Below are 23455 nucleotides of genomic sequence, written 5' to 3' on the forward strand. Positions count from 1 at the left end.
CTCATTGTAAAAATAATTAAAAAACAATTATAAAGAATTTAAAAATAATTTAGAAGTGAAAATTTGTGAAAAAGTAAAATAAGAATAAAGAAAATAAAAAAAAATAAACCTCGTCCCATCCCATGATTTCTAAACTTACATATTCAAATATTCTTAAGATGTTTGAAAGTACAACACCGGATAATTGTAAAAAATTTGACCTTATAACTTTAAATACCATTTGCAATATTGTATCTGGTTGAAGTTCAAACAACAAAAAAATGTATAAAAGTATAGTTTTGAACATTTTTAAGATATTTGAAAGTACAACATCAAATAATTATAAAACGTTGGACCTTACAACTTCGAACACTATTTGCAACATCTCCTTCTTTCAACTTCAAAATGCAATAACAAATGCAATTTTTTCATTAAAAGTGTGAATGCAAGAAGAGGTTTGATGGATGCAAAAACAATTTCTCTGTATTTTTTTGAATTAAAAAAATAAAAGAAATTAAAGGTATAAAACGCTATAACTAATATCACTTTCTATTACCTTCCATGAAAATGATAGTCATTACGGACTTAACAATGACACATCCAAATAAATTTTATCCCATACAGTTTTAAAACGTATTTACAAAGTTAAGATGAACTTATATAGTGTTAAGAACTTTATCCCCTATTCGATGTGGGATAACATAAGACCCTTTATATAGACAAATTGCAAGATCAAATAAACAAACACCTCTCACAAAAGTGAACAAACTCCCACACCGAGGTCAATGATTGACTTTGATGCCATTTATAACGACCCACACCCAATCATATTAATATTATTCGTTTTGAGTCCAAAGGGATTTTTACGACTTTAAAACATATTTACAAAGTTAAAAATGACTTATACTTATAAAGTGTTAGAAATTTTTTCCCTATTCGATGTGAGATATCAAATAAGAAAGGAACGAAACTTGATATATTTTTGTACTTAAAGGATAATTTAAGGATTTTAGTATGAGATATTTTTACCCTAAAAAAGTTTAGTAAAAGGGTGAATGTAAAAAGAGGTTTGATGGATGCAAAACCAATTTCTCTATATATTTTTTTGAATTTAAAAAATAAAATAAATTAGAGGTATAAAAGGCTATGATTAACATCACTTTTGATTACCTTCCGTGAAAATGATAGTCATTATGGACTCAACAATGATACATCCAAATACAATTTCTCCATATATTTTTAGAATTTTAAAAATAAATGAAATTAAGGGTATAAAGGGCTAATGATATAATATAAATTGTGTAATCATGTAGATAGCGTTCGATCTAAGTTCAAAGGGACACTCACGGTTTTAAAATACATTTATAAGACTAAGATGGATCTATACTTATATAGTGTTAAAAACTTTTTTCTTTATTTGATATGAGATAACATAAATACCCTCCTATATAGACAAATTATTAGGTCAAATAAATAAACACCTTTCACATGAGTAAACAAACTCCTACACTGAAGCTAATAATTGACTTTACTATCACTTGTAATAACACATATCCAATTATGTTAATATTATCCGCTCCGAGTCCAAAGAGATCCTTACGACTTTAAAACATGTTTACAAAATTAAAAAAAATATATATATTTATAAAATTTTGATAACTTTCCTCCTTATTTAATGTGAGATGTCACAAATGGAATAACTAATATCACTTTCAAGTATCATCCATCCTAACGATAGTCATTATGGACTCAACAATGACCTACTCTCCTTGCAAAAAAACAATTAAGAAAAATTATAGAATAATTTGTTATCAACTTGGAATTTTAGCCCTTAACGGATGATATAAATATATGAGATGAAATATAAATAAATAAAATTAAAATATAAAACAATAAAATATAAGTTAAATACAAAACCGTGATACCAAATTTTGTTGGCAGCGATCGATCCCACTCTTCGATGTGTACGAGAGACCCACAACTAAATGTGAAAAAAGAAAAAGAAAAAATCCCGACAATTAGCAACCGACCTCACTGCAGTGAGCCCCTTTGCTGTCCAGACCATGCCCAAAAGGATTATTAAATGTTACTGACATATATTAATTGAAAATGAAAAGCAAAGCAGAAGCAAAAGCATCCCTGGACACTACTCAATGTTGCCAATTTTCAGCAACAGGGAAGTACTTGCCAAAGAAGCATATAAGACAAACTTCATTCCGTCAAGGGCCAGTCGTCTTGAAAATTTGAAATAGACATTGTGAGTAGACTCAACAGCTGGCCCACACCACACCTAACGAAACGGGGTTTTATTGAGAAAGATCCCCCAACACTATCAGCAATTTCCATGCCTATCTTCACAAACAAATTAAGGATTACATAATTTTCCCTTGATGAAATCCACCAAACTGTGTAAAAACTCGGAAGAGGAACCACCTTGTCTCAAGGAAGATGCCACCTTGTCTTTCAAATCCATAGCTCTCTTCTTCATCTCCGTTCCCTCTTCATCAACCATGAGCCTTTTAATAGCCTTCTCTATCTTCCCTCTCTCCACTCCATCCTCTAATTGTATGCCTATCCTCCAAACATGGCTCACAAACCTTGCATTCACTCTTTGGTCCCCCACAATCGGAGAGCATAGCATTGGGACCCCCTCACTAATACTCTCAACTGTTGAATTCCATCCACTGTGTGTCCAAAACCCTCCCACTGATCGGTGTGCCAACACTGCTTCTTGAGGCGCCCAACTAATGACTCTGCCCCTTTTATTCGTGGTCTCTTTAAACTCTTTCGGCAAGAGCTGGGCAGCGTTGGATGAGCCATTGACCAAACCGGGTCGAACCACCCACAGGAAGGGTTGGCCACTGTTGGCTAGGCCCCAAGCCATCTCAACTAGCTCACTTTCACTCGTTGTGATTAGGCTACCAATGCTTACGTAAATCACTGAGCTTGGAGCTTGCTGATCTAGCCAGGCAATGCAGCCATGGTCCTCGGTCACAAAGCTGGTCAAAGAAGCTCCTGAATGTTTGTGAAGAGGGCCTATTGGGAAGTTTGGGACAGAGAAGAGTAGTTCCATTTTCTCCAATGTTGTTTGCTCGAGACCCCTGAAAGTGTTCCACACAATTGCACTGGCTGTCCTTGTTCCGTGATGAACACGAGCAAGGAACTCATCCCGGGCTTCTTTGTGAAATGTGTTGATCACTGGCAGGTCCTTCCCTCTGATGGATGGAAATTCTACCAAAGCTTCCTCTAATTCATTTTCTGATCAGTCAAAAAGGTTGTTGAATCAGAAAGTTAAATAAAAAAACGCATTCAAGTCAGGTTCGTTTCGATATTTTTCAATATATATATACCTTGGAAAGGAAGTGATCTTTGTTGTTTAGGGATAGAGAGGGCGAAAGCGAAACCCGCAGCAGCACTACTAGTGCGCAAGACGATCCTTGGAATATCCAGTTCATCAGCGACAGTAACAGGGAAGTACATAACAGAGTCGTGAATAATGGACAAGATAGGATCCTGGAAATGCATACGAAGCAGGAGATCACGAAATATGGTGGGAGAGTGTTGGTTAAGGGCAGATATGAAGGGCACAAAATCACCATCAGAGGCAGATTGGATGTGGGAGGAGTCACCCAAGCAGCGGAAGAAGAAGTGGGGGTAGTGAGAAGGATTTGGAGAGTTGGATTGTGAGTGAATAATGGTGATGGAGAAGCCTTTAGAGTGAAGGAGATTGGCCAGGTGAAGCATGGGCTTCATGTGGCCTTGAAATGGGCATGGAACTAGTACCAGGTGATCCCTAATTCCTTGCCTACGCTTCTCCATGTCTTGTAGGGGCATTCTACAATGTCAGGATTAATTTCCTATACTGAGAAGCTCATATATACACCAAGGAATTAGTAGACCCAAGTAGTAGCTGGGATCATTTAACAAACAAAAATGACTTGAAAATGAACTGTAATAAAAGCGTGTATAAGGGAATCAAGCGGGTGAAGGAGGAGGAGCAGGTGAATCAAGCAGTAATAAAAGCATGGATAAGGGAATCAAGCAGGTGAAGGGAGCATGAGCAGTTATAAAAGCGTGGATAAGGAAATCAAGCAGGTGAAGAAGGAGGAGGAGGTGGTGGTGGGGTGAGCGTCTCCCTGGTGAGGATGAATCTTCAAGATATATATATATCAAGAAAGAGAATTAGTATTTGTTGTAATTAAAGTAGGATTAATATTACTTAGAATTAAAGTATAATTAATATTTTTTTGGAATCAAATTAGGATTAGCTAGTTAAGTCATAATATAATTAGAATTTGAGTCATGATAGGTTATTATAATCCTAGTAGACTTTGGATGTTGTAATTAGAATTAGAATCATAATAGGTTATTAGAGTCCTAGTAAACTTTGAATTTCTTAGAGAAGCTTATAAATAGGTTAATCAATGTAAATTAAATGGATGAATTGATATGAATAATATTATAGTTTCTTTCATTGCAAGGTTGTAACCCTCAATGGTGAGACTCCATTGATTTTCTTCTATGTGAGACTCTTAGAAGGCCTTAATGAAACTCTAAGGTTTTCCATCTTTTCTTCATTGTTTCTTTTTTCTCTCTATTTCTTATCTTATAATTTTCTCTACCATAAAATTTATTCATTGTTCCTTTCCTTACATCCTAAAAAATAAAATCTTAGTCCACCTACCCTTGAGGCAATCATCCTAGGGTTGTCCTACACCAATTTTGGTATCAGAGCGAAAATTCTTGGCATGAAGGCATATGTAATTGAGGAGTGGAGTAACATATGCAAATATGGTTGAAGGCTACAACTTTTTTTATATAGCCATTGGTGAACATACTAAGGCTAAATGAAGAGGAGGATTGGCGACGTACTAGCATCTTCCAAACTCATGTTGCTTGTTAAAGGAGACTATGTACTTTGATTATTGATGGAGGTAGTTGTTCCAATCTAGTTTCAGAGGAGCTTGTTGAGAAGCTTAATCTAAAGACAAAAGATCATCCAAATCCCTATCAAATAGCATGGGTAAATGACACATCTATTTTGTTGAGTTCTCGTTGTCTAGTGATGTTTAATTTCATTAATAATTTTGAGTTATCAGCACGGTGTGATGTTTTGCCTATGAAAGTTGTCCGTATTATGCTTGGAAGACTAGAGCTTTTTGAGGAAAGGATCCAACATGATGGATATGAGAACACATACACATTTGTGTGCAATGGGCATAAAAAGATTCTTTGTCCAATGAAGGAAATTCCACCACATAAGCAACCAAAGGAAAAATTAGCACTCTTAAAACTAGAAGAGTTATCAAATATTCTTACTAAAAAGCAAGTTGAAGTTATGTGGCTGGCTTTGCACAACAAGTTGCTGACAAATGAAAATCACTTCAAAAGACATAACAGCTTCGCTGAATTGTGTTTGATGCCTGAATAAAGTCGAATAATGCCTTCATGTGTTGCGTGACTGCAGGTTAGCAAAAAAAGTATGGGAAACTTTGTTATGGACGAATGTGAAGAGAGATTTTTGAAAATGGAGTAGTTCTGAATGGCTCATGCATAATTTTACATAATTTGAAGAAGCAATTGAGAGTAAGGAGAGTATGAGTGGCCATTAGTGTTTGGAGTTGCGGTGTGGAAGCTCTGGTTTTGGCAAAATAAATTGGTGTTTGATAATGACTTCGTATCGCCGAAAGACCCAGTTTCAAAAATATTATTACTAAAAAGCAAGTCAAGTTACTAGAAAGGAGGAAGAAATCATCAATGATGAATCTAGAGAGCAAGAGGTGATGAAATTGACTAGATCAATCAATAGAAGAACTCAAAGAAGTTTTAGAAGAATCGAGTTTGACTTTCCAAGGCCAAACATTATCATGAGTGGTGGCAAACGTGAAGAACCCGCTGAAATTTATTTTGAATATAGGGAATTCAAGAATCTTATTCTTCTACAAAACAATATTAAGAAGTTTTTTGAAGTCCAATATTTGTCTTGCATGAAATTGAATAAGTTCAAGAGATCTTGAGATCCTGTCTTACTATGGGAAAGAGACGACGAAGAAAGAAATGGTGGAAGGCATTGCTCGGAATTTCAATTGATCATGAAAAATCACTAAAACTCGAGGTTGAATTTTTTTCAAGTCAGGGAGAATTGATGAGGATGAATCTTCAAGATATATATATATATATATATATATATATATATATATATATATATATATATATATATATCAAGAAAAAGAATTAGTATTGGTTGTAATTAAAGTATGATTAATATTACTTGGAATTAAATTAGAATTAATATTTATTGAAATCAAATTAGGATTAGCTAATTAAGTTATAATATAATTAGAATTTGAGTTATGATAGATTATTATAGTCCTTGTAGACTTTGAATGTTGTAATTAGAATTAAAATCATAATAGGTTATTAGAGTTCTAATAAACTTTAGATTTCTTAGAGAAGCTTATAAATAAGCTAATCAATATAAATCAAAGGAATGAATTGATATGAATAATATTATATTTTCTTTCATTATAATGTTGCAACCCTCAAATGGTAAAACTCCATTGATTTTCTTTTACGGATTTTTCATATTTTCTTCATCGTTTCTAATTTATTTTTATTTTTTATCTTATAATTTTCTTTATCATAAAATTTATTTATCGATCTTTTTTTATAAAAATAAAACCCTAGTTCACCTACCCCAGCCAACCATATAGGGTTTTCCAAGCCCACCTACCTTGAGTGTAGGCAATCATACGGTTGTCCTACATCACTCTCACTGTTAAAGAGTGGTGCCTGCATGAACGGAAGCCAGCCAAGTAGCAATTAACATCATCTCAAATCTTTCACTTCTCCCACCTACACGCCTGGCCCCCTCCATTACTTGTTTTCCACGTTTTTTTCTCTCTCCATCTAACCTTCTTAAAACAATTTATCAAAGAAAGTAAAAAAGTACAATGCCTCCAGCAATGATTAATTTTTCATTGCTTCAAAATCCTTATTTCTCAAAGGCTTAAACTCGATGATCTTTACACATCAACCCGAATAAAATTATGAGCGAAACATTTTTCCCATGGTAATAATAAATCCACATTATTCAAATTGAGCTTGTTATCGTTCTCTCGAAGGAACAAAAGAAAAACCAATAGGAAAAACTGACCAACTTGTTTATATATATATTAATTTCAGGGCACACGTAATTTGAGATTAACTTTTAGTAATATTCAATACAAAATATACAACAGTGGAGTGGGATCATTTCCTGGAAAGCCTAAAGTCAGTTCTTTACAAGTCGACTACTTGGCCGATACAGGTAAAAACGAAAAGAGAAAAATAATAACAAAACAGTACCAACCCATTGACAGCAGAGGCGGAAGAAATAAAAGATGCCTTTATCTGGGTCAGTGGGTCGCAGCCACATCCATTACCTATGAGTTTCGTGCATTCCTGAAAATGAAGCACACCATATTCTTAGTCATACTCTAGTTTACATTCTCTTCTCAATTGGATAATGCTTGCATGCTTCCAAGCTTTATGGGTTGTAACAAGGAAATCGGCCACGTTGGATTGATCCAAGGATATAATTTGGAGTTTACCTTGCAGAAAGCAACTGAGAGCCTCTAGGAGCGCTTGGGCGTCGTGCCCTTGGATCATGCTCCTTGCTAACACGCATGGCCGCAACTTCCTTTTCCATAGCAGCAACTTCTCTTCGCATCTTTTTGGCCTCAACTCCCATTGCTTTGTTTAATGTATCGACCTTCTTTGCCAACATCTGGGTGGCAGCAACAACATAATAATTTTGTGTTAAAAGAGGCACAGAAAGAGAAGGGGGGTCAGCTGCTGCAATATAGAAAAAAAAGGATAATGGCCAACCTCAATTGCATCATCCTTGTCCTTAAGGCTCTGGTCTTTCTCATGGCAAGCTCTTCTAAGAGTGATAACCTCTTTCTGTAACATATCATACAACACTCCAGAGACTGAATCATCAAGTTCTGATTTTGTTTTCTCACTCCGATTTCCATTTGTGCTTGCCTCATGTGTACCAATTGTCTTGGCATTTTGGATCTGATCATTGGTGTCAGTGAGCACTTCATGTTTCCTAGCTGCATTTGGAATCACTTTATCTCTATCTAGTGATCTACTACCACCATCAAATGATCTTGATGAGATCTTGGCATTTCTTAATAACACACTGGCACTGTTGGACCTGATCGACCCGGATTGTGAATTTGCTGTTCTCCTCAATGCAAAGCCGTTGGAGGCTGATCTTGACAAGTTTTCTGCCCCACCAAGAGACTGACGTCGCGACGGCCCATTGCTTATACTTCTTCCTTCTGAAGTTGTGCGTAAATTACCACTTGGAGATGCTCTAAGTCTTTCTTCTAGCACTTTGAACCGTAGTTGATATTTCTCCTAAGCAAGTCAATGGATGGACCATTACCATGAAATTAATAAAATAACTAAAAAGAAGGTAATACTAAAAATAAGTTAATTCCCTCACTTTTAACTGTGCTTCAGCCTTGGCTGTGCGCTCTGCTACAGCCAGTTTATCTCGAAGTAGTTGCATTTCTCCCTACAGAGATATAAAAACTATAATAAGAGAGACAAAATATATTTCACCCAGCTTTAAACATCCACACTTTTTACCAACAGTTTAACAATATGTGCTAATAAGAAAGCCACGACATGATTTGACCTTCCCTAGTACTTACTGGCAGAAAAATCATTCTGATACTTGGCCACAAGCAAGTTTTGAAAGAAATTTATACACAGGTCAATCATATAAGGCAACAGGACCTTGTTTGCAATTGGGAATAACTTTAAAGAGCCCCTCCTCAGTAACTATTCACCTTTTCATTCATCAAGCTTGGGTGCATCTGACTTTCCATTTTTGGAAAAGTAACTTCAAGAATCCTAGTTTCAGTTTTATCCCCATTTAAGCAAATTAAAAGCAAAGTATGGCAAACATGATATCAGCTACTTTTTCTTACTTGCAGCACAACAGAAATGGGATCTGCATAGATCACAACAGAAATAGGATCTGTGTAGGTCATAATAGATGATATAATGGTAATCCTCCAAAAGAAAAAGGAAAAACATAATTTTGCTGTTTGTTTACAGTTTATATCATTTTGCTATACTTTATTAGATGTTGTTTACTAGTTATTACATATTAGTTATTTGTGGTGTATATTTTAATCCTAGTTAATAATATAAATAAGTGAGAAGGCATAGGAAAGTCAAGTTAGAAACTGAGACAAAGCTAAACCTTTCTATACTTCCTTTTTCTCCTTCTTGTTCTTTTTTCCTAACACTAACTCCAATCTCACAAGTTTTCACTTCCAACTGATGTTAACATATGTTCAAGAAAAATGACTCGTGGAAATCATACTTAGCTAATATTCATATAAATAAAGACTGAATTAAAAGCATAACATGCCTGAAAAAATTTTCTTTCTTCAAGCCATTGCTTCACAGGCATCACTTTGTCATTGGCATCTTTCCATTCATTTGCAACAACAACAGCAACTCGATTTGCAGTAACCTTTGCACGAGATAGTTCCCGGTCCAAAATTTTTCTCTCATCCTACAGGAGCTTGAAGTTAGAAGCAGCTTGCAGACTTGTTATATCCTCAGGATGGTCACCAGGTATTTTGAAATAACTATAGGAGTGCAAGAATAATAGTACTTACATTCATTTCTTGCACTTTCCGCCGGTAATCACGCACAGCATTTGCTGCAGCTCCCCCAGCCAAAACAGCCTCTTCAAGTTCACAAACAGTTTGTGTTAGCTTTTTGACCTCTGCAACCTTTTGCCGATGCATTTTGTCCAGGATTTTGTTCTCCTCCTGTTATAATAGATATATGTTAAACCCAATTCTGTACCACTCACTGGTACACCATAGCAAATTATTTCATATACTTGAAAAGCATAGGCAAAAGCAGAATTTGAAAAATAGACAAACCTGGCATATTTCAATCTGCTTCATGAGTTCTTGGTTTTTGTTTTGCAGATCATCAACCAAGGATGCTTTTGCCAAAGCAATCTCAACAGTTCTCTCAGCCTCAAGTAAAGCAGTCTCCTTAGATTTAGTTAGTCGATCCAGTGCTCTATTGTCATCCTGCAACTTTGCTGCCTAGCAAACCAAAAGCTCAGGCACAATTAGTTAAAAAATTACTGTTATTGCTCTTGACCATATACCCTTGACAACACCAAATAAGCATCAATTTTCTAGAAAAAATGCACATGAGGAGCAGGGGGGGGGGACGGCGGCGCAAGAGGCTGATGTTTAAGAATGCATAACAGTATGAGTACAACATGACTGGAGGTAGTGAAAACAGGCAACAAATAATACTTGTGGCAGGATGGAAATTTACCTCTAGTCTAGCCAGCTTTAGCTCTGCCTCCAGTGGGGCGATGATGGCTTCAATAGGAGGCATTTCATCATCTTTTTGGGCAGCATGAACTCTTCGAAGTGTGGCTTCTGCTGCAAATTGGGCAGCCAGAGCTGCTTTTCTCTCATCATTTATCTTCTTAATCTCAAGGTTCTACAAAATAATAGCCCATCAATGAATACAGAAAACATTTTTTTTAATTACCACACAGAGAAAACATCTTAAGATGAAAAACTCCTTGGGACAACAGCAATAACCATATTCTGTACCTTGCTTTCCAAGAGTGCTTCAGTTGCTTTTAATTTTCCATCTACTTTTTGTAGCTCATCAGTTAGCTGAAATGGCATCAACCAACAGAAATATATGAGAAAGCCAGCTTATAAATCTCTCTCTCTCTGTCTCTCATATATAAGTATGTATATATTCCCCTTGAGTTCCTTGGTATGACTAAGGAAGTTCAACCCATCTATTCCTGGACATGGGGCCTACTTCATTAATGCCTAAAAGCCAGGTTCAGTTGTGAAAGTGTTTACTTAAACATTCAAATCTTCACTATGTGACAACTGCATCACTAGATTCAATACAAAGCCCTCATTCTAGTGTGAGAGAAATGTTTTAGGGCAGTTGACACTGAAGCAGACTGTAAGAGTGTGACCTATATGGCCAACTACAATTTATTGTCTAAACCACAGCAATACTGAATCACCGACTGACCATTCACCAGTGAAATTGAAAGAGAGGTATTTCTATAGGATTTGCATGACGTTATGCAAAGCAAGCACCAAGGTGTGTTAGGGGAGTTGATGAGTGTAAGCCGGAGAACTAAACTGGAAAAGTACCAAAATGCCTATAAAATTAAAGTGTGGAAAAGGTAGCAAAGATAACTGACCAGTATGAAAATCAACCTTGAAGATCAATTCATTGATTGACCGAGAGATTAAAGGATCAACATAACTCACACAAGCGAGTCAGGAATAAAGTAATTTTTGGGTATAGGCCAAGCAATAAGGTAACTGTTCTACCCTTGCTGCACTGCATTTTGAAGAGAGCAGCAGCATCTCTGTTATAAAGTCATTACCACTCTGAGCAACATAAAACATGGCCTAGTTGAAGGCAAGCTATATGGAGTCGAAACACCAAGGAATTGACTGGTTGTATAGCAAAGGTAGATAGGAAAGGTAAGCATTTTCCCAGGCATGAATGACAACAGGAGGCATATAAGAACAATAGGCATATCTTGATCACATATTCTAAAGCTTGGAATACACTTTCCATTTTTGGAAAAAAAATCACAAAATTTAGGTTCAATCCTATTTCAAGCATAACGTGGACCCAAGAATTGACTCCAAACTCGATATCCATCTTATATATATAAACTTTGGGAATTAGTAAAACTGTTTAGGCTGAAGGAAAAAATCTTCCCTTTTTTTTTTTTTTTGTTGAAACTCATGACGTAAGAGTTGGAAATAGTAATGCTTGATTTTGCTATCTTCAAACCCTAAAAGGAAGGGACCAAAGATAATCCAGTTATTTATTTTACCACATAAAAGCATGTAATCTAAACCCTAGGGGTATGTCCTCAGTATGAACCCAATTTACAAGCTAAATAAAATGTAATTTCCCTTTTATTTTCAATCCTTGTTGGCCAAATATGACTCTTCCAATAGCCATAGTATTGCAAGTAAAGTACCTCTTCAACTGCTTTCTCTTTGAGGCGTTCTGAATATTTCAGTGCCTTGATTTCCGCATGTGCATCTCCCAGTTCCCTATCTTTGTCTGCAAATATGGTAAAAAGATTTAAAAATCTACTAATTCCCTGAATTACTTCTATTCTACATTTGAATCAAAAAAACTGTCAGGACTATTGCAGAGCCTTGTTTCCTTTAAGGTTTTAACCTCCCAAGGATTTGAAAATACAAACCATGTTCAGTACATTAACTATAAGCATTGTGTATCATGATAGAATACTGAGCTTGTACATGTTTTGAAGAAAATTCACTTCTGCTTCAGCTCGGATGAATTTAATCCATATGACTGCACAATTTAGCAGCGGAGTCCACACAGTTAAAAACAGGGCAAAGGGAGGCTTGAAAACATGCTCTATCAGTTCCTTTTGGTAATTAGCACTGGAAAGCATATGTTAAAGAGTATTCCCAGACAGTCATACTGCCCTTGCTTAGGACTCTAATCCTCCAAAAGCAGTGACTTTTCGTGATTAAATAGAAGGCATCACCCAGTCCTTTTACACTTGACTTGAAACTTAGAAAGGTACTGAGATAAACCCCAGATAAAGAAAGCCTTCAAAAGAGTGACAATTACATTATGGGTTAAAGAGGCTGAAGTTCTGATGCATTATCTGGATTCATAGCATAAATCATAATGCTCTAAGGCAGGAATATTACTCTTTGTAGAGTCAGGAAAAAGGATTTCAACATGTATATACCTTTTCATTTGGTTGCCTCACTGACCAAAATTTACTTTTGGGTTTATCCTAATTCTTATTTATTTTTATTTTTTTTGATAAAGACAAAAATATAAATAAGAATTAGGAAATAAGAATTATTATCCTAATTCTTATTTATATTTTTGTCTTTATTTTAATATTATTTTTTACAGCTTGTGTGCATTTTTTTAGATAATTTTCAGTTTTTCACAAGAAAGTTATCTACCATTTTCAGCAGTGCTCGAGTCAAAATTATCATCTCTCTCTGATTCACATACATTTTGGCCCAAGCAAGATGGAGCACTCAGAGGAGAAAATAGATATTGATAACACAACAGCCAAAGGAAAAGAAGGCAGCTCCAGCTAATGAGGCAATTAAGCAATTAATTTTTTTTTTAAATTATTATTTTATTGGTAAAGAGGAAACAGACTCGTGAAAAATAAATAAAACCAAAAAGAAAAACCATAAATAAATAAAACCAACCATTATAAGAAAAGGAAAAGAAAAAGAACCATCAAAAAAGTTTTTAACAGCCTAAGATGAGAAAATTCGTCATCTTCATAGAAATTCTATTTAAAAAATTAATAAAAGAAGCAGGAAAGGAACATTGACCCTGTCTTGTGCGTTCAATCAAAAGGACAGGTTTAAGGTGTCGAGATAATTTTGTTTTCCGAGCCGACTGAGAAGAAATGTATTCCTTCCCAGTCATAAGGACAAATGTAGCTTTTAGAAAAATAGATTTCACCGGCAAATTTTATTCTGGAACTATTTTCCATCAGTGATTAAACAATCTAATTCTCTCCAATGAAAATGACTAAAATAAAAAATATTAATCGCATTCTTCTTCAAAAAAGGATTACCAGTGCAATTTAACCAAAAACAGTAATCAAACCCACAAAAGACAATAAAACCCTAACTCTCGCAAAAGCTTCCAAAAAAATAATAATAATAATAAAGGCAACATTTCGTGTCCACTGATACTTTACCGACAGGTTTTGACCAATTCACTGCGTTTCTTCAGTAAGCTCCAAAAACAACCGCTTGCACAAGAAATTCCCTTTATCGACAGAAATTTTCCTAGAAAATAAACGATAGAAGAAGAAAGAACTGTTACCTCTGACTTCGTTCTCGAGGCGATTGAGCTCGACACGGACTGGATCGGAACCGTGCAAAAGGTTGATGACATCTTCGACTTCGGAGCCAGCTCTGGAGATGGTAGGCTTCTTGCGAGCCTTGAACGAAGCTGATGATGTGAGCACCATGGGCTTGAGCGAGTCGGAGCTCGGCCCAGCTTCGCCGTTGCTAATGTGGATGTTCGCCATAGAGGATCTGTAATCACAATTACATACAACACTCCAACCCTAGAAATCAGAAGAAGACAGCGGATGTCTAGAGAGAGAAAATAGAGAGAGGAGAAGCTCTGTTCATGTGTATGCGTTGTTTTTTCAGGGAAGAGAGATTGGTATTTTGTAAGCGTGGGGATTTATATATGATGGGATTAAGGAGGGGTTTAGGCGGGGTTTAAATGAAGAGAGAGAAAAAAGAGGCAGGATTTAGTGTATAATTTTGTTTGATTATAACTTGTGATCGGATTGTTAAGTCACAAGATCTAACGGCTGTGAGACGAAGATTCTATTTGTGAAACTCACATAATCGTGGGATAAAATTGGAATTATCAACCATTGAAGACTTGGTCAGTAAGCTGTCACTTCTCTCCACACATCCAACGGCTAGAAATGAGGTGGTCCCAAGGTGAAAATATTACCGTTGAATGAGATTAAGAAGAGTAAGGGTTAATAAGAATTGAGCGAATGAGAAAGCGTCACGTAAGCAGATGATATGTTAGAAGCAGAGGAGGGGAATTGGCGAATGGCGGAGAAAGCAAGCAAAAGGAAGGGGGGGAGAGCGAGCAAGTGGGACAAGTGCACATGCGAGTGGGAAAGCGTAGAGGGCACATGCTTTAGAGACAAAGCGTGACTCCAACCGATGCTGGGGTCTGATCTTCTATGCTCTAAGACTCCATCAACACGCGCACTCACACGAGCGCGTATCATAATTGAGAAAATCTCGATTCTCATTTCTCGATATCGCAGTCACATGTCACCCCCCTTTTACCTAAAATATCTGCACACATGGCCTGTGCGTACGGCGTACCTTCCATGATTGGCACTTCAATTGGGTTTCAGATTTGGTCTCATCTTCACTTTCAGATTTTCCATAAATAATAATAATGTCATTAAAATCATATATATATCTTCTTCTTTTTTCAATTTTTTTCTCATCAATTATTGGGATCAGGCTATTGAATTAATAATAATGTCTTTTTTTTCCCTTTTCACTATTCTTGAACTAAGCCAGTATCTTCATGGGTGGTAGTACCACCAACCCACAAGGGACCGGTCGAGCATTAAAGTTTGGAATCCTATACATCCTTCATTATCACACCCAAATCATATTTGAGTAGAAGTTCCAACCACTCAAGTTTTTATCCAAACCCAAATCCAGTAACAGCCTCAAAGTCAACAGATTATTGGCACCAAAATTTCATTAGAAACTGTCCGTTTCAGATCATCAACAATATTAATGTGAAAAGGCAAAAGGTCTTCGGGAGCGTCATGCTTTCCTCACTCAAAGCTCCACTTGTACAAAAATAAGTAGTGGATTTTCTTCCAGCAAGGTTCAACCACTACTGCCTACTATAGCCCAACCCATTTCCACTCTCTTCTTGGGCCTTTCATCTGGGTCTGCCCACTCTGACAGATCCTTCCTTCAGCCCCACTCCTACAAAATTCTCACAATAGCATAAATTAACATACAAGTAACATGTCCGTGAATAAATTACTTAAGACATACATATGCTCCTAAGAAATAAATTTTGCTGAGCTCCCTCATATCAACATCACAGACTCAATGGTGCTATGAAGAGCATCCACGAATTTATCAGGGAGTCATCCTCAGATATCATCATCAATCATATAGAATATGAACTTATTATGTGAGGATTCATGCAGGAGCTTTGATCTAAGTACAGTGCCTATGCTTCAAGTCACAGCATAGACAGTTGGCTACAGCAAACACAAAAGAAGTGTTGCCTTACACTAACCCATTTCCAAGCAAGATAACCATTCCCTTTGAAAAAACTGTTTTCTGCCTCAAACACAGAAATGTAAAGCTCAAGAGGGGCAAGTGCTTTACTTGGACAATATTTTGACAGGTAATATGATATATACAATCCATGTTAATTGAAAGGCCTATTCGGTGTAATTATAATTCAAATGGGGTTCATTTCTACCATGAGTAGAGTTGATTCTACTCAAAGAACAATGAATAATCCACGCTTTGCGGAAGACATGATAGAATTACAACATTGGGCTTCCTTCAAAGGTACCTTAGTATAACCCAAATAGAGACCACAACATACCATGAAAAATGATACTGTAGCACCAAAGAAATTTTTTTTTAGTTGTGACACATGTACCCAGACCTGCTAACTTTAGTGTGGCATTTTACATTTTGCAAACAGTAAAACTGACTATTTACAATTTAGATAATCCATGGTAAGCATGCGCTGGTTTCTTTTCTTTATTATCCATCTCTTTCTAAATTTGAGCACTAAGAAACAGATTTACCATAGCACAAAACACCAATAATAATATATATTAACTGAACAACTGACCCTGGAGGCCCTTTTATGTTGATTGAGAGTGCACTAAAGATGCCTCACGTTCCTGACGTCGTCGTTCTCGCTGCAGCAAATACAACATAAGCAAATAAACATGAGATAAGGGTAAATAAAAACTTAATTATAGGATATAGATTTTTTTTTTTGGCAAGAATCATAATGGGTTAGATTTGAATCTCCCCCAAAAAATAAAAAACAATACATAGCAATGTTGCTCCATATGGATTAAAAGAAAAAAAAAATGTTTATTTCTGAAGCGTGCTTAAGAATAATTTTAGTTTGAATAACCAAACATAGATATGGCTCTAGATAGCATGTATTCTTGTTCAATTTGTTGATGCCTCATAAGGGCAATCTGATACCCAAGTTTCTATATACACTGTTTGATTCACAGTTAATAGTTTGCAGTTTGCTTTAGACTCTTAGGTCCTCCATCAACCACTCATTTATGATAATTAGAGAGGATAACTTATTTGAGCACAGAGAGGATGGAGATTTGATCAAACTTGCATGAACAACAAGTTGAATGAATATGTAATTATAAAAAAAAGTTAAATTTCTAAAAAAATTTATGCAACAAATAATACTATAAATTATTTGTGACACATGCTGAGATGGCTTATGCACTAACATGTTGAAATCTGGACTAGAGCAGATGTCAGAGTAGTACACATGAATATCAGACATTAATCTACTTAGGTTGATCATATGACCAAGAAGGTTCCCAAAACCATTCAACTGCTGGAGTGCTCAGACCTGGCAGTCCACATCAAATTGGCCATAGCCATATAATAATAAAAATTCAAAAAATGAAATTTTCCTTTTAAGCTAAGCATGTACAAGACTAAAAATATCTTAACACATTAATATAACATTTGGACCTTAGGGCTACTTTCAGCTGTTTGGCAACTTTAGATCTGAAAGAAGCTAAGGGGTACATTCTCAAAAATATTTAAGTTCCTAAAAGGCTGTAAAGTTTTGGTCCTAGTAGCAGAGACTAGAAAGACACAGTTCATTGGCAAGCAGAAGTTCTCATCAAACTAACCAGTTTACTTGCCAATGAATACAAAGTTCACTTTTATCACCAGAACTTTATCTTAAGGGGAAAAAAGAAGAAATTGGACAACAATAATTTTGGTAAACACCCATGGGGCTTCTCCTTAAACTACGCACTTATCCGTTGGAAGCAAATACTGCATTCTATCCACACAGACAACTGTTATCAATCAAAACTCAAAATCTAAGCTACATGTCTAAAATTCTCTAATAGTTCATGCCATTCTTTTGCCTCTTTATTTAGCTGGCAAAATTACCTTTCAGGTTCTTATTCAGGATCATTGTCTGACCCATCATCAACCACTACAAGATCACTACAAGATCAGTGTGAATGATATCTCCAAAAAAGGAGGAAAAAAGAATTTAAATGCATGAATCTCCATATTCACATGATTTTAAGAAACAACTTGAATATTGAATCTACTTAAAAATCTACCTATTTGGACTGAGAGAACTACGGCCATTTGGCGCAAATACTTTGTAAACCTTCTGAAGAAGGATTAGAAGACTCAGCTCGGTATTTAAATTTTGCTTACCCAGTGTATGTTGAGAGCCTATGATTCCATGGAAAAAAATGGTTAAAAAATTGCTGGCTCTGGACATTATTACATAATGTAATTGCTGGAAACAATTAGAGAACGATAGAGCTCCTTAATCATCCATTATCATTAAGTCCAAAGTAATCTGGCTCACCATAGTTCAACCACAAGGCTAGGTGAAGGGAGCTTCCTGGATGAACCAAATATATACCACTCACAAGCAATCTAGAGTTCTCAATCATCATTAAATTTGACAATTAAATTTTTTAAAACACACACACACATAAACAAAACCGATAGGAATAATTTCCATGTTTTTTATACATATGTCATGAATCATAAACAATCAAGGACAGAAAGAATAAATGATAATGATCAAGCTGTTGTTTGCAATTCCCTACAGCCATACCATCCTCTCAGAAGCTAAATTTTAGCCTTTGCTAGGAGATGTCAAGCAATACTAGTCCTTTTAGCCATATGAACAAAATTTATAGTCCTTTTAGCATATGTATCCCGATTGCAAAAAGAAAATGGAATTAAGATACATACCCTTCGTTCCCAGTATGGAAGGAAGCAGACGAAATCATAGACTGGAGTAATGGTTGACGCCAAAACAACATTGAGTCCAGTAAACACCAAGAGGGCTGTCATGGGTCGAGTTCTATGCGGCATCTTTCCTTGCTTTTTGGCTTCTGATTCTGCAATCATAAGCTCATGATCAAGAACCCTATCCCCAAACCCCCAAAAAAATATAAAGGAAATCACGGTATATAACAGCAAGTTGGAATCTTTGGGCTCTCGCTGCTTCTCAGAAAAAAAGAAAAAAGAGTGAGGAAAACCAAACTCCAATTTCCGGGAATTCCCGCCCCCGACCCCAAAATAGTTTCCTTCGATTCACCAAAAAACACCTCCTCAAATCCTCCATTGATATTTCTTTAGCCAAATGGAAATAATGAAATGATCCAGTTTTGGAAAAAAGAAAAAGGAAAAAAAACCCTGCTCTTCGGATTTTTATTTCAGAAATTTAATATAATTTTCTTCAGGAATTACTGTGTGGGAGATTGATTAGGGTTTTAAGGTGAGAAGAACGAGAAGAAGAAGGAAGAGAGGGTTAGGGTTACCTGGGTGGTGAGTCTGGTGACCGGGGTTGCGTGATTTGGTCGCTTCACTGGCCCTTCCTCTCCGTTACTCTCTCGCCAGCGTAATGATTTAATTTTTCTTCATTTTTATAACTCTTTTTTCATAACCAACGGACAACACCATCCTTAAATCACGAAAACTTTACCATACCATCTCTAAAAACAATAGTATTTGATGTTGTTTTTAGGATTTAATACCCTTTGCACGCCCACAAATCCCTTGTTTTGCACACTGCCTCTTAGATTTAAAATCGAACACATTTTCAACCTTCTTAAATACAACCACTCCACCTTTGTCTTGAATGATATTAATTTTACTGGACATAAATTTCACGTGCTGTGTACGTGATTGGCTACTTAAGGGTAGATTTGTAAATTCTCAAATCCAAAAAGCCTCAAAGAGTTCTCCTCCCCATTGACGACCACTTTCTTGTTTGTAGGGACAATTGTGTTTTTGACATAACTACGCCCAAATATTAAAATTTGACCTATAAAAATTGCATAATTGATGAGAATGATATAAAATGTGAAAAGATGAATGTACCCTTCAATACTATTTTAAGTAATTGATGAGAATGATATAAAATATGAAGAGACCAATATACCCTTCAATACTATTTTGAGTATTTTCTATCATAATATTTAACAAAAATTTTAATCTTAATTTTTTTTAATAATTATTCTGAAAATTTATTATTTTTAGAAAACTATTTAAAAAAAAAACATATTCTAAAAATATATCATTTTAAAAAATCATTTTGACATATTTTTAGTTATTTTTTACATACATAATTTTAAATATATATATTTTCCAAGATGTTTGATTTTTTAATAATAATGTGGACCCCGCATTTCGATCGCTCGAATGCGTTTCCCACTCGATGGCGAAACTCGATTTTTATTTGAAAAATATGATTTTTATTTTATTAAGAAAAATGACTTGGAGTCGCCATTTTGTGGACCCCGCATTTCGATGACTTGAATGCGTTTCCCACTCGATGGCGAGCTCGATTTTTTTTTTATTTGAAAAATTGATTTTTATTGATTATTTGAAAATGACTTGGAGTCGCCACTTATTTTTGTTTTATTTTTAAAGGGTAAACAAAATAAGAAAGAAAAACCCTAAGTGTGACTCCTTATTTTGGAAAAGATGGTCTGTGAAAAACCGGATCAGGTTCGGGGGTCAGGTTACTTATCGGGAAGGTACGGTATGGACCGTAGCACCCCTCTAAGTCCCTAAAGTCGGGTCTCTACTAATGAGATGAAGCTGACATGGCAATCAATGAGAAAATCAATGAATACTCGAATCAATCATGCACATATGAGAAACAAAGCATGTACAAAGAATGAGCACAATATGAATAGATGCGTACCTGGGCGACAATCACGAATGCGCTATCATGAAACATGGTTAGTGAACAATGAACATATATAATTAAGCGCATATCAAGGAATATAGTAAATCAATCATGCATGACAAATAAATCAATCAATCATGGAATCTCATATGTAGGGCCCCCACCAAGACCCAATTCATTTTTGCATGAATTAATTCCATAAATTCTCTTGCTTGGAATTACGGAATTTTATTCTAGCTTATTTTAAAACATTTTGAAAATCTGAGGAGTTGTGAAAATTGCTTGTCAGGGAGAAAAGTGACAGCAAATTTTTATTAGAAAGTGGAAACTTTTGGAACCTAAAGATTCCAATGAGGAAACATGCGAGAATTGGAATTATTTGAAAACCAGATTTTTGAGAAAATGCTTGCAAAATGGGATTAGGAACAGTTATTAAAACAGAGAATGAGGAAGTAAAAGGTGGTGGCACATGGTCAAAGGCTGCATGTCCTAGGTGGCCATGCAAAGAAGCGGTCTCCTGTAGCTTTTGTAGGGTCCATTCTCTCCCCACTTCTCATCCCATGAGTTCTTTACGATCCAGTAAGGCCTGCCCTTCATCCGGATGGGATCATGGCCTGTTGAACCATGCCCCACCAGTAACACTCCATGAGCCATCCTCTCAGAGCATATGTATGGGCGTGACACTTCCCCAATATGTGTCTGCATGAACACTGTATTGATGCCCACTACCATTTGACCATTTTTCACAAGATTAGCAGCAATCTGATCTTCATCAAGGAATGAACCAAAAGCATTGGCTGCATCGGGCTTCTGGAGAAGAACTGTTTTGATTGCATTCAATATCTCATCCACGGATCTTCCTGTGCTAATGTATTCTGAAATAACCTCCCATCTTCAAGACGTTCCTCTGGGATATTTCAGCATCCCTTTTATCAAGAGCCCAACTTCTTCTCTATCCCAAGGTTTCTCCTTATAATGTGATCAAAAGAATGAAGTTGGGGTCACTGAATTCACCTTCCACTGAAGAGTAGAAAGCACCAGAAGCCCTATCCTCTGAAACGTCTTCACTTCAAACACATATTTTATCTCCTCCACCTGCAGGTCCAAGAGAAGAGGAGCATCGGTTTTACTGGAGCTTGACTTTCTCTTCTCACGGGCATTTTCCTCATGGGGACTCTCTATCTGATCTGTTGATGCAGCTGCACTTTCTCCCTCATTCTCATGGCCTTCTAATCTGCTTCCACGGATGCTGCATCTGACACCACGGCCTCTTGAACGCGAGTGGAATCCAGCTGGCAATGGACCCAATGGAGGCCTCTCAATGGGTTTACTTTAAGAGCTTCTTGAGGGCCCAAAGGATATTGCAGAACCTGGACTTAGGACGCCATCTTATCCATGTCATGCTGAGGAATTCGTTCTTTGTGGTATCAGATTGGCTACAGGAGGCCTTATAGAAGTGAAGCTAGGGATATCTTCATCTCCATGAGAACCAAATTTTATAAGCTCGGTAACTCCAGGTTGTTGAATGAACTTCCCAGTCTCCTTGTCATGCAACAAAGCACTTTTTGCTTCAGTTTCAGTCTCCACAGGTGCCGGGGCCGCTTCAAATCCCACAACCTCCATGAATTCACCATGCTCCTCCAAGAAATAACCAACAACACTAGGTAGCATTTCCAATTCACTTCACGACCTTGGAATGAGCAGTTGCTTTATCAGTTTCATGGCAGAGGATGAGCACTGGAGCTTTCCTCTTGACAACACTTTACCTGGAAAGCGGAGAGTGGATACCGGTAATCCATGATAAATAGAAACTTCCCCACTTTTCCGGACTGGAGGTGATCTTCTCATGTTGCTGGCCTATAGATCCATCTTCTGGAGAAAACACCAGTTGAAAATTATCCACTGAAGCAACTGTCACTTGTCCACGGAAGTTCGAGCACCAGCATACCCGGATTGGTGGTTTTGGAATATAGGTTTGAAGAGTTTGATGGGTGTGCAAGGTGTAGACATGGGGCATGATAGCAAAGTGGTGAGATGAGGTGATAATGAGTGTAAATAGGCTTAGAGAGAAAGGTGAATAAATATGGTGGGGGAGTAGACTGTTGACAATGGGTATGTATGAGTCCTATGCCCGTGGGTATGGTGAGAGATGAACTGCAAGTGATGGGCATGATGTGGTGTGGGGTGGATTAGTGGGATGACAGTATACAAAGAGAGCGTGGTGTAGAGAGAGAATGCAAGATGATGAGTGCATGTGTAGATATGGGTGTGAAATGATGTAAATTTGAAAAAGATGACAAGCTAAATATGTGAATGGAGATCCGAGAGAGAGTACAGTGATGGGTATGAACAAGCGAAGTGGTGATAGAATGAATAAGAAATTAAGCATGCATGTGGTTAGTATGGGACATGGGTATGAAAGGCAGAGTAGAGAGAGAAAAGGTGGTGAAGGAATAATGAGCAAGAAATGTGGGGTTGGATACATGGTATACGGGTTGGATAGACATGAGGTGTGGCAGCCAAATAGGTTTAACATCCCCAACTCCTCATCTTTGGTTCATGTCTTTCAATTTCTTTGGGCTTTCCTTGCATTTCCTCATAGTGATAGCCCTGAGTCTCCTTCTTCTGGCAATGGAGTCACTCACCTTTCTTGTTCACGCAGTGCAAAATGTTTCAATGACAGGAACCGGTTTAGCAAGGTCCGTGGTTGCTATAACGATATGATCAGATTTATCTCGCTTTTTCTCAACCAATTCCCAGAGCATTTTCACTTGATCTCCTCGTACGGTACAACATAGACATTTTTTATTAACCGTGACACGTCTTCAGCCACTGAAGAATGACTAGCAGCCAATGAATCATCAAT

General features: G+C 36.6%; 2 protein-coding genes across 2 annotated transcripts; both read right to left on the minus strand.

Annotated features, from left to right (window-relative positions):
- Nucleotides 1-1836: 1836 nt before the first annotated feature.
- Nucleotides 1837-3927, minus strand: LOC100264051 (UDP-glucose iridoid glucosyltransferase). The gene is made up of 2 exons (XM_002266675.4): nt 3330-3927; nt 1837-3237 (listed from the first exon to the last, which is right to left on the minus strand). Exons 1-2 carry the CDS (start codon nt 3811-3813, stop codon nt 2345-2347), a joined length of 1377 nt encoding a protein of 458 aa, XP_002266711.2. The 5' UTR covers nt 3814-3927; the 3' UTR covers nt 1837-2344.
- Nucleotides 3928-7121: 3194 nt separating this feature from the next.
- On the minus strand, nt 7122-15596 carry LOC100257276 (microtubule-associated protein 70-2). Its single transcript, XM_002271593.4, has 11 exons — nt 13930-15596; nt 12062-12147; nt 10641-10706; nt 10354-10524; nt 9942-10112; nt 9669-9824; nt 9416-9562; nt 8477-8548; nt 7849-8388; nt 7572-7747; nt 7122-7422 (listed from the first exon to the last, which is right to left on the minus strand). Exons 1-11 carry the CDS (start codon nt 14135-14137, stop codon nt 7404-7406), a joined length of 1812 nt encoding a protein of 603 aa, XP_002271629.1. The 5' UTR covers nt 14138-15596; the 3' UTR covers nt 7122-7403.
- Between the last annotated feature and the right edge of the window lie 7859 nt (nt 15597-23455).

Source organism: Vitis vinifera, chromosome 8 (genome assembly GCF_030704535.1).
Source record: "Vitis vinifera cultivar Pinot Noir 40024 chromosome 8, ASM3070453v1".
Taxonomy (NCBI): domain Eukaryota; kingdom Viridiplantae; phylum Streptophyta; class Magnoliopsida; order Vitales; family Vitaceae; genus Vitis; species Vitis vinifera.

Bases quoted from the DNA above. Each gene is read 5' to 3' on its own strand.
- LOC100257276 (XM_002271593.4), bottom strand. From the start codon at position 14,137: ATGGCGAACATCCACATTAGCAACGGCGAAGCTGGGCCGAGCTCCGAC. The intron at 10,113-10,353 runs GTAAATTTCCAT...TTGGTTTGCTAG, and splicing joins TAAAGCTGGCTAGACTAGAG to GCAGCAAAGTTGCAGGATGA. The intron at 9,563-9,668 runs GTAAGTACTATT...AAGCTCCTGTAG, and splicing joins GGAAAGTGCAAGAAATGAAT to GATGAGAGAAAAATTTTGGA.
- LOC100264051 (XM_002266675.4), bottom strand. From the start codon at position 3,813: ATGCCCCTACAAGACATGGAGAAGCGTAGGCAAGGAATTAGGGATCAC. The intron at 3,238-3,329 runs GTATATATATAT...TTGACTGATCAG, and splicing joins AAGATCACTTCCTTTCCAAG to AAAATGAATTAGAGGAAGCT.